Genomic DNA, 12,223 nt, shown 5'->3' with positions numbered 1-12,223 from the left:
CTCCAAACTTTTACATTACATTAACTACATTACATTTCGACTGACTACTTGCCTTGTTATCTCTCATTTTCCCCATTTAGCTTTTCCAGAGTTGAAGAGGAAAGAATCAAACATCGGATCATGTTCAGATTTCTCTTTGTTTGTGGAATGCTGTCCCTTTTTCGTTGGAGGCTTACCAAACCCACACCACTCTAGCTTATTGCCTTATGACTGTCTTTAACTATCCAAAGCATTCCTGCTGTACAGCAGTACATACAAAGATAGGTGGTCATTACCAATCTCAGAAACCAGAATGAGCTGTTATATAGACATATCATTTTATTTGAAACATTTGTGAACCAAAGTAGTGTACAATAGTGTACAACATGAAAAATGCTCTGTTTAAAAATCAATAAATTGCTACAATGGCTGGAGATACTATTGCTGTATTCCAGCCTGTGCAGAGTTTGCACGTTCTCCCCATGTCTGCATTGGTTCTTGCTGGTTACTGTGGTTTCCACCACAGTCAGAAAATGTGCAGATTAATTGGATTGGCCATGGGAAATATGGCATTGAGGGGATGGTTTAGATGGGATGCTGTTGTGAGGGTAGGTGTAGACTCTAAGGGCTGAATGGCCTCTTTCTGCACTGTGGATTTTGTGATGCTGTGATTCTATGATTTTGTATTTCATTAACATAAACTTCTTTACTTACATAGTATATACACATTAATTGCCTATTCTAATGCTAGATGTCACAGAATGGAGTCTAAAAATCTGCAGAACTAAACATCAAAATAACTTTGCCAATTTATACATATTTCTTTTTAACATACACTTTTTTGCAAGGTCCAATTAATTTAATAGATTGAATAATGCACAAGGGTTAGTACTTATTTGGGGAATTCTGGACAGTTTTGTTCAGTGACTCAATTAAACTAAATCATGCCTTAGGCTGCATGCAAATACACTTTTGGTTGTTAAGTAGACTTCCAAATGGTAAAGGTGATTCCTATGGAAAATGATTTGGAGATACCAGTGTTGGACTGGGGAGTACAAAGTTAAAAATCACAACACCAGGTTATAGTCCAACAGGTTGAATTGGAAGCACACTAACTTTCGGAGCGCCGCTCCTTCATCGGGTGGTTATGATGAACCACCTGATGAATGAGCGGCACTCCGAAAGCTAGTGCTTCCAGTTAAACCTGTTAGACTATAACCTGGTGTTGTGTAATTCGTATGGAGAAAGCAATAACACTTGGATTTTACGTATCAGTTTTGGCTTAATTTCAGACTGGGACTTGATTAACATTGCCTCATGGTGCCTCTTCAATTAGTAAACAATAAACCAGTGGTAGGCTGAGCACAGCAATAAAGATAAAATCACCAGAATCCTAACAGACCATGGGCTACTCTCTCATTAAAGAGAGTTGACTTCATTTTCTTCAAGCTAACAAATTAAAGTAGATATGGTCATCTCTGGATTCTTGAGTATTATGGGAGAAAAGCATTTAACCAACTGAGGAATCCGATACAGCCAAAATTTAAGAAATAGAAAGAATCCTATTGTACCAAAATTTTTGGTGATTCCTGAAAGGTTCAGATTCCACAAATGCAACTAGCATGATGGTGAATCAATCTCCCAGCTCACAGAAATTTTAAAGGTGATAGCAGAATTCTGTGAATCCAGAGACAACTTAAATGATGCTATCAGAGACAGACTGATTCAAGATGTGAACAATCCAGAAGAGATTATTGATGGAAAGAAGGCATTGGAAAAAAAGCAAACTCAATGGAACTATCAGCCAAGGAAGCTCAGTAACTCAGCTCGAGCATGAGAATTCACAAGACGGCAGCTGAGAGACAAGCACCGATACAGACTCAAAACTGCCATCAGTGTGGGAAAACATCATGCTGTAAGGAAACTATGCAGAAACTATTGGGGGGGGGAGACAGAATGGCATTTTGAATGGATGTCTTTAAGGAAGAAACATGAATAACACAGTAAAAGTACAGAAACCAAAGAGTAGAAAGAAAATTTTCATTCCTGCCCTCTTACTGTCTCAATAGCATGATTGTTGATATCATAGTTACATCATATATATAAAAAAACATTAATTAATTCCTATTATACTGTAGTCTTGAAATCAATTATTCTATGTCTATTTAGATTAGATTACATTTAGATTACATTACAGTGTGGAAACAGGCCCTTCAGCCCGACAAGTCCACACCGACCCGCCGAAGCACAACCCACCCATACCCCTACATTTACCCCTTACCTAACACTACGGGCAATTTAGCATGGCCAATTCACCTGACCTGCACATTTTTGGACTGTGGGAGGAAACCCACAATCAATGCAAAATAATCAATGTAAAATGAGCATCAAAGCTTTTTACTCATTCATCAAAACATCTGTAAACATTTAAATTTGCCTGTGAAATTGCTAGCATTAATTGAGACCCAAAACACTAATGGCTGTATATAGCAATTAAGTGTAGTGAGATGATTGAGATGTTGCTGCTTTGCCTAAGTGGAATCATGTGGAGTCAACCAAGACATTGCATACAGCAGTGTCATGAAACAGTTTGTAAAATAGACATAGCTCAATTTCAAATCTCAATTTGAATAGCTTTTTAAAAGATTGTTGTTTTGATAGACAGAGTTTCTGAAATAGCCAAATTATTAACAGATGTACCATTAGCAGTAGTGATCTGAGACAGTATAAAAGCAGATTATCCACTTCATTGGATATTGAGTTTGTAACTTTATGGCTAGATCTTCTTATTCTAAATGTGTAGCAACATAGTGGCTGGATACATACCACAGAATGATTACACTGATTTCCTGTTAGCTCACCATTGTAGTCTAAGAGAGGTAATTGGCCCAAAATTTCTGATCCAAGGAACCGGTACAGGATTTCCTGTAATTGATCCTTTCTGCAGGCTTTCCAGACAACTAGGAAAATGGAGAAATGGTCACTGAGTTTTGTGGCAAAAATAACATTCTTGCTTGCTAATTTTTCTGCTTAAGGTGCAAAAATCTTTAACAGTGGAAGTTGAGTCAATAACTTTTTAAAATGAATTTTTTTGTTACTTGAAAAAGAGGAATAGTACAGTTCGGAGAGATAGCCAAAGAGTGGGATTAGATTAGGGTGTAGAGAAATACATCAGTGCAGTCATAATGATGAAGGGATTATTTCTGGGTGGTAATATTCTGTAAATGAATGACAGCATGAGAGCCTTTAGGAAAGGTTTCACAGAACAGTTTTGACATCTGATTAAGGTGGTGAGCCTTAATTTTCAGCCTTTATACTTTAAATATTTTAAATTTCATGGAAGCTTAGCATCTCTCTTCACAAAGGAAGCAGATGATTAAAATAAAAGAAGAAAGTTATCCACAGGACAGTAATAGGGAAGAGACACGGAAATGTTTTAACATTACTGCAATTTAATTGGAATAGGCTGCATCCTAGGCTGTTGATAAAAGCAAAGGTCGAAATAGCAGAGAGACTAGTCGCAATCTTTGAATCCTGCTTACGTCCAGGAACTGCAGCAGAACACAAGGCAGCTGTTATCGTAACAACATTTTCTGTTTTTATGAATAGCAATAAACCAGGAAACTATGGGCTACATGTTATTGTAAACATAGATCAGGGAAAAGATAAATTTCATTTGTAAAGGCAAGGTTTAATCCAGGAGTGCCAGGATGTATTTGTTAAAAGCAAATCTTGTCTGATTTGCTTGTTCTTTGTTGAAGTAACAGACATGGTTGATCAAGGTTGATAGGAAATATAGTGTCATGCAGCTTGAAAATAGACTATTCGAAGCCCCTGTAGCCCACAAGCCTCAATCCTGATGAAGGGCTTATGCCCAAAAATGTCGATTCTCCTGCTCCTTGGTTGCTCCTGACCTATGCTTTTCCAGCACCACACTCTCGACAATAGACTATTCAATCCAGCACGTCTGTGCTGACTGGTTTTCCAAACTGAACTACTCCTACTTGCCTGCATTTGGACCATATCCCTTTAAACCTTTGCTGTTCATGCACCTGCCCAAATGTCTTTTAAATGTTGTAACTGTATCTGCATCTACCATTTCCTTGGGCAGTTCATTCCATATACACACCACCCTCTGTGTGAAAAAGTTGCCCCTCAGATCTGTTTTATATTTTTCCCCCCTCACTTTAAATCGCTGCCTTCTAATTTTGAATTCCCCTATCCTAGGGAAAAGATTTTTGCTATACACTTTATCTATGCCCCTCATGATTTTATGAACATCTATAAATACAAAAATATATATATATTTCTCAAAAGTTCTGATAAAGTGGGACGGAAGAGGATGAAAGCCCATGACACTTACGGGGAAAATAACAGGTTGAGAATGACTAAAGACTTTGAGAATAGAAAATACTAATAAAAGCATTAAAAGGCAATTTGATCAATGCATTTGATGTTTTTATTTTTAAAATGTTTAAATTTTGTTTAAACCATTATGTTGCAGAAGTGCAGTAACTATAAAATAGCAGTTATGCAATACAGTGATGATATTTTTAACAATAAAAATACTGTGATTTTTTTTTTTTAAATCCTAAAGATATTCAATGGCATCACCATCACTGAATCCCCAATATCAACATCCTATCAACAGGCAGCATGGTGGCTCAGTGGTTAACACTGCTGCCTCACAGCACCAGGGACCCAGGTTCAATTCCAGCCTCTGGCGATTGTCTGTGTGGAGTTTGCACATTCTCCCTGTGTCTGTGTGGGTTTCCTCCAGGTGTTCCGGTTTCCTCCAGAGTCCAGAAATGTGCAGATCAGGTGAATTGGCCATGCTAAGTTGCCATAGTGTTAGGTGCATTAGTCACAAGGAAATGGGTCTAGGTACATTACTCTTCGGAGGGTCGTTTTGGACTTGTTGGGCTGAAGAGCCTGTTTCCACACTGTAGGGAATTAATCTAACCTAATCCTGAAGGGTACTATTGAACTGGACTCTCTAAATACGTACCATGGCTACATGCTGCAGCAAGTAACTCAGCTTTAACTCTGCAAATCATGTCAGCCATTTGTAAAGCACAAATTTGAAATATGATGAATTACTGCCCACTTGCCTACAACTTCAACAACACTCAAGCTTGACACTACCAGACAAAGTAACCTGCTTGATTGGCACTACATCCATAAATGCTCACCCTGTCTCCCACCGAAGCACAGAAATGCCATCCACAAGGTGCACTGCATAAATTCATCATGCCTCTTAGACAGTGCCTTCCAAACCCAGGACTGCTGCCACCTAGAAGGGCAAGGTAAGCAGCTTCATGGGGACACAACTACCTGTAAATTCCCATTCAAGCCACTCACCATCCAGACTTGGACAAATATCACTGTTCCTTAAGTGTTAGTGGGCCAGATCCCTGGAATTCCTTCCTTGATAACATTATGGATGTATGTGCAGCAAATGGACTGCAGCTATCAAAGAAATTACCACCTCAAGGGCAACTGAGGACGGACAATAAATGCTGATTCACATCCCATGAATGAATGAAAAATAATTGACCCTGATGTATTCTCTATGACACAGTCTGTCCCAATTAGAGTTCACTTGCCAATTAATCAGCATCCTTTTCTCACGTATAAACGTTGATCTCGTTGAGACTTGTCCAACCCAGTACAACACAGGCGCCTCCACGCTATTGAGATTTGGTATTCCTATGCTTTTGCCCTGGTGAGTGCAAGATGGAAAGATTCAACAGTGTGACCCTTTCTTTCAGCAGCACTGTTGTATTAGGGGCCAGTTGGCTGGATGATTGGTTTGCAAAGCAGTGCAACACTAACAGTGCAAGTTCAATTCCCACACTGGCTAAGGTTACCATGAAGGTCCCATCTTCTCAACTTTGCCCCTTGCCTGAGGCATGATGACCCTCTGGTACTGGTTCGGTAGGCGGGCGAGGAAGAAATGGAGAGGCTGGAGGCATTTGCCATTGTGGATGGATATGTAAAGAGACTGGATGTCCATGGGGAAGATGAGGTATTAGGGGCTGGGGAAACAAAAGTCATGGAGGAGGTGAAGGACATGGGTGGTGTCCCGAATGTATTTGGGGAGTTCCTGCACCAAGGGGGACAGGACAGTGTCAAGATGGGGCAGGAGCAGGAGGAGACGTTGGGTCGACTGGGGCAGTCAGGTTTGTTGCCTGAGTTCTTATCATCTGGAAAGTGAAAACGTCCTATCTACAACTGCCTTCTTGATTTGTTCCATAATTTTAAACATCAAGTTATTTCCCTATCTAGAAAACATAGTTCAGTGTATTCATTGTTTTATCATAGGTATTCTCTCTCAATTCTGGTATTTTTGTAAACTGAGCTATCACACTTACTTGGAGTCCCTCCATACCATTCTCAGAATATACAGTCCTTTTACGATTTTACATGATTAATAATGCACTCTATTTGTAGATTTTCCCATATAGCCTAACCAGTTGTAACCAATAGGATCCCAATGTACCAGATCTGGTAGCATTTTCGATGTAAAGAAAATTGCAATATTTGGTGTTCCAATCAGTGAAGGTCCATTTGTGTTTTATCATCAGGTGTCTTGCATTATATTGAGAAAACACCAGCTTTTCTGGTCCTGCAGGCTGATTTCTAGCTTATAATAAAACTAAAAGCAGACTGCACTTCAGAAGTAATTGGTTGCTGATAGGTTTTTTGTTCAGAATCAAAGATTCTGTATGTATGTACATTGCTTCTTTAAATGGTTGTGTCAGCTGTGGGTGCTGCCTAATTTTTGATTTCTATCGGACCATTGAACATAGGAAGTTGTCAGTCCTGATTAAGGTAAAGGGATCACATCATGGACATATCGGTCCAATATATCACCGCAGTGGTTCATATACAGCTGAGGTATTTGGCAATGTTTATCATATCCTATTTTGTAATATTGAAGGTCCTATGGTTTACATTACTTTACAAACACCAGTGTATACATAATCTTAGTCTGATACTGTATCTTAAGCAGTGTTGTAAACAACTGTTAGGCTTATTTTTAACAATGTGAGTCATTACTTGTCATGTGAGCCTGCTGATAGAATTTGTTTTAGGTAGAAAGGTACTCTGAACTGAACAGACAAGTCCTTGGCAATATTGAACTATGGCTCAAGCTGCACCTTTGGATAAGCCAAGTAGAGGGTTGTAAAAGGTTTATTATCATAGGTTGCCTTCTGCTGTGCAATTTCCTTCAGAGTTTCACAACATTAGAACTTAAGATCGTGTAGAATATCCCTATAATGCTGTTAATGAGCACCAGACATTTAAAAATGCTTGACAGCATTGAAGTATAGTGTGGTCAATGTTGTAATATAGGAAGTGTCATGCAGCAAGCAATGGTGAATCAGCTTTAATGATATTATGTAAAGAAATAAATATTGACCATGACACTAGGATAAATCCCCTACCCTTCTTTTGACCAGTGATTTCAAATAATACTATTGGACTATAATCTGGTGGTGTGTGACTTCACACTTCAAGACTGCATTCCATCTGTACTGCATTGGATGTTACTCTAGAAGAGAACTTGATTGCAGTCTGGCCAAGTTTCTTTTATCAAGAGTACAGGTCGTTCTGCTATAATGTGCAATTCACCAATGTGAATTCGCTGTAACGCAATTGACGAATTGGGGAGATTATTTCTAAAGTGCAAACTTTTAAAATGCGTGTTGGCTGTAATGCAATTACATCAGCAACACTTTAAGCAATGTTTCTAAAGTGCAATTTTTCTTTAATGTAGTAATACACAAGAATGCAACTATCACGTTTAGAAGGACTTCCTGTAATTCGTTTTGGGTACTGATTTTTTATTTTTAATGCCATCCTGGTACATGGAGTCCCAAAGTAACTTGGGGTAACATTCAACTTCACGGGGAATGCAAAAGCATAATAGCATTTTAGTCGTGTCTCCTATTCCTGTCCAATTTTTTTCCTTCAAGTGAAATGTAAATTCTTGGAAGAATCTATAGGAAATTGTACAGACGAAAGGGCGTTTCTGATACTTTGACTTTATCAGGGCAGCAAACCTGACTGGAAGTTCTGATGAAGTGTCATTAGATTCAAAATATTAACTCTGCTTTCTCTCCACAGATACTGCCAGACCTGCAATTTCTGTTTTTGTTTCTGATTTCCAGCACCTGCAGTTGTTTGGGTTTTTTTATGACCTTTGAAATACCTGGGTCAATATATTTATTTATTATAACAATATGTACTAGCACTTTATCATTTTTTCCCAAGAACTGTACTGGACTGGTTGTGAACCTTCAGCAATTCAGACACTGTAAACAACCCCTCTTTAATATCCTCCAGTCCTATCCATCCATCCCTTTTAACTATATTCAGTGAATTTTGCCAATATAAACAATTTCTCTGTCAAATCCAGATAAATAATGCATTCATAATGAAGTGTAAGTGGAGAATGCTGGGAAATATGCAGCTAAATATCTGTTTCTTTCTCCAGAGTTAACATTTCAGGTTGACTATCTTGTGTCAGAATTGGAAAGAGTTAACAAGAGTACAGAGGATGGATTGAGAGGAAATAATAAAGGAATAGTTTGGAAGGTCAGAGAGATTACATGTCTTAAGTGGTGCAAGGTACAAATCGATGATAATTGGCAAAGTGAAGAACCAAAATGAACATCTGTAGGAGGGGTGAATGAGGGTAGCAAAATCATCATTAGCTGACACGACTCGCAAGTGTAGGAAGGAAGAGTGGGGCAGCAATTAATATCTGAAATTGTTCAATTCAGTGTTGAATCTGAAAGGAAGTATGTGCTCTAAGACAAGATGCTCTTCAAGTTTGTCTTGAGTTTTGTCGGAACAGTATAGGAGGCCTAGACACAGGAGTGGAGTGGTAAATTAAAATGTTGGAGAACTGGAATCTCATGATTCAAGCCTGTAGCCTGTGGAGTGGTGTTCTCTGATTGGTCTTCTCAGTGTATAGCAGATCACATGGTGGGCAGTGAATATTGTATACTAACATGAAAGTATTACGTGCTACTGGGAAGGAGATTTTATGGGCTCTGGAAAGTGGAAAGAGAGTGGTTAAATGGGCAGGTGTTTCATTGACTTTGCTTTGATCATATTAAAGTGGTCCTGTCCTAGATGTTTTGAATAAGTGCCTGAGATACACTTGCGAACTGTCTCTTCACCTGCCCCTGGGAGTGGAAGACAATGGCAAACCACTGCTGACAAAATTCTGTCTGGGAAAATAGCTCAGGATGATGCATCAGCAGACATCGAATCAACAACCTTCCCTTGGGCAGAGTATACTTGACAGAATATGAATCAGTATTTGCATACAAATGTTAGCACCAATTTACAAGTTCCAATTTCATCACTTTTGAGCCTCAGTTTCACATTGTTGGAAAATGCTGCAGTGCTATTTTAGTTTTGTGACAAAAAACTTGAAAAATGTTTCTTTATTTGTTTACATACCATTGATCTTCAAGCTGGAAGGCAGCAACTTACTTATTTTAGTCCTTTCACATTCCACTAGCTGTTGAGGTCTGGTATTAATCCCAGAGGCAACTGTCCCCTACCAGCCGCAAATATAGTGAAGGAAATCTAAGTGTGCTCATTTGTATTGTGCTGTATGGCCTTCTCCTTTAATATTTCTCAATTCAAATTGGCTTTTAATTCAATTTGTGCTGGTGTACAAACATCTCTCCTATTTATTGAAAATTGATAAGCTATTGAATATGGAAGAACTGGTTTAATTGCAACCTCCTGAAACATTGCAAAAAATTGTGATTAAACAGGAGTTTCACAAAACAGGAAAGCACAAAGGCTGGTGCAAGAACTTTTATTTTCCTAAACTTATTACATCAGTTTGAGAAGATGAATATTGTATAGTAACTTAAAAATTAATCTTGATGTTTCATTTTGCAAAGAATTCTGAGTTTTTTTTGTGGTCGATACTAGCAGTTGTCAAGCAACAGCATGGTGGCTCAGTGCTTGGCACTGCTGCCTCACAGCACCAAGGATCCGGGTTCGATTCCACCCTTGGGTGACAGTCTGTGTGGAATTTGCACGTTCTGCCAGTGTCTGCGTGGGTTTCCACTGGGTGCTCCGGTTTCCTCCCACAATCCAAAGATGTGCAAGGAAGGTGGATTGGCCAGGCTAAATTGCCCATAATACTCAGGAATGTGCAGCCTGGGTGGATTAGCCATGGGAAATGCAGCATTACAAGATATGTTGGGCTTTTGGGTGTGGGTGGGGTGCTGTTCAGAGAATTGGTGTTTAACCCAATGGGCCAAATGACCTGTTTCTATGCTTTAGAGATGCTATTCTATTCTGTTGTTCTTCCAATTATTTTCAAAAATCTAGAAATCTTAAGTTCAGGAATGGCACATTCATTTTGGGTGACTAACTTTTGAATCCCTAATTATTTTGTATCTCACCAGTACTCTCTCAACTGTATTCACTGAGAATGCACATTTTTGTATAAGACAGTATCTGACATCCAAAGATAAACTCTGTCTACAAGGCTACAGAGGATTGTTCTTCACTGGAACTAACCTGTGTGTACCTACATGAGTTACCTACAATTATATGCTCTAAATACCATGTCTATTTGCTAACTTTAATGTGTACTTACTCTTAAGCATAGCCTGAGGCCTTAGAAAGGACTTGACTGAAAATCCATTGTTATATAACTACTACATGCTATGTAATAAATTTATTTGGTTTTACAAGACTGAGCCTCATTTTTATTGAAGACATTGTGTGGACATCCTTCCCCACTTAGTACTAGCAACTTAGACTAAAATCTTAAAAATGTTCGATAACAGTAAGTTTACCCAAATGATCTTGGATGGCTCTAGTGGGCACGATCACAAGCCAACAGAGCAAGTATGCAAAGTGAGATGCAATTTTTAGTGTGATCTGCTCCATGTATGAACAAAGTATAACTGGTTTACTGTTCAAACTTTTAATAGTTGGGTTTCATGCACTTCAGAAAATTAGACACAACTCTGCAAATATTCTTTCAGCAACTATCACTGCATAGTTACTAATAAACAAAATCGTTTAAATACCCATTTACAAAATCCTTCTGTTCAGACTCATGAGAATTAACCACAGAGCCATGATTTAAGTTGCCTCTTTAATAATACAAACATTATTGAGCACTTTAATTGCCACTGAATTTCTGTCATTTGTAGTATCATTGCATTTTTTTCAACCAAGATTTTTGGCACTCAGTCAGGCTATCGGTTGAAGTCCCAGTCTGGAGACTGATACATAGAAGATAAGATGTGACAGCATGCTGAGAGAGTGCTGTTGAATTAGATGACATTTTAAACTGAAACTCTAAATGGTAGCTGAACTATATTCAGCAAAATTTGGAACAGTTAACTTTGTATTAAAAAAAAGTCAACTTTTCTCTGAATTGTGTGGGATCCTTGACTTGTGCACATTGATTGTAGGAATTAAACAAGCTATGAAATTCTTTCCAGTTCTGAAACAGAATGCCATGTAAGGGATATAGGACTGTAATCTGATTGTTATAATAGGAACTCTACTGATTGTTAAAAATGGATGCTATCACTCCGACACATGTATTGACTTGTATAACATGGTCTGATTAATCATCATCTGAGAATTGTCACTATGTGAGTTATTTAGAGAAACGGAAATCATTCAACTTGCCATATGCCTTACCATTGATGCATTGTACGTATGTTATCACAGGTCACTTTATCTATATTGATTGTTCTGTTTTTCCTTCCTCCCCCTGCAGTACTGCAATTAAAGCTGCAGCAGAGAAGGACACGAGAACAACTGGTGGACCAGGGAATTATGCCACGTAAGAATTTTTTGTGAATTTATGAACTACAGATTTTGCACCCCTTCTATAAGAAGATATAAAGATGATCTCCTTAAAAGAGACAATAAGGTTTTGAAACCAACTTTTAGGCACCATTCTACTGAAGTAATAAAACATCCCTAGAATTTTAAAAATCACACAACACCAGGCTATACTCCAACAGGTTTAATTGGAAGCAAAAAGGTAAAAACAATGACTGCAGATGCTGGAAACCAGATTCTGGATCAGTGGTGCTGGAAGAGCACAGCAATTCAGGCAGCATCCGAGGACAGGCAAAATCGACGTTTCGGGCAAAAGCCCATGAAGGGCTTTTGCCCGAAACGTCGATTTTGCCTGTCCTCGGATGCTGCCTGAATTGCTGTGCTCTTCCAG

The 12,223-nt window shown here is 38.6% G+C and overlaps 1 protein-coding gene across 9 annotated transcripts in view; it reads left to right on the top strand.

Moving 5' to 3' along the window:
* The window catches only part of mrtfba (myocardin related transcription factor Ba), a 238,705-nt gene that overhangs the window by 154,606 nt on the left and 71,876 nt on the right, over positions 1-12,223 (top strand). For all 9 annotated transcript variants that reach the window (XM_043712098.1, XM_043712100.1, XM_043712101.1 and 6 more), the window contains one exon: positions 11,765-11,830. In XM_043712098.1, coding sequence (XP_043568033.1) covers positions 11,765-11,830 — 66 coding nt within the window. The remainder of the gene's footprint in view (positions 1-11,764; positions 11,831-12,223) is intronic.

The sequence above is a fragment of the Chiloscyllium plagiosum genome, chromosome 21, assembly GCF_004010195.1.
Source record: "Chiloscyllium plagiosum isolate BGI_BamShark_2017 chromosome 21, ASM401019v2, whole genome shotgun sequence".
Taxonomy (NCBI): Eukaryota; Metazoa; Chordata; class Chondrichthyes; order Orectolobiformes; family Hemiscylliidae; genus Chiloscyllium; species Chiloscyllium plagiosum.
The sequence above is the reverse complement of the archived record's forward strand: the minus strand, read 5'-3'. Positions and strand labels throughout refer to the sequence as shown.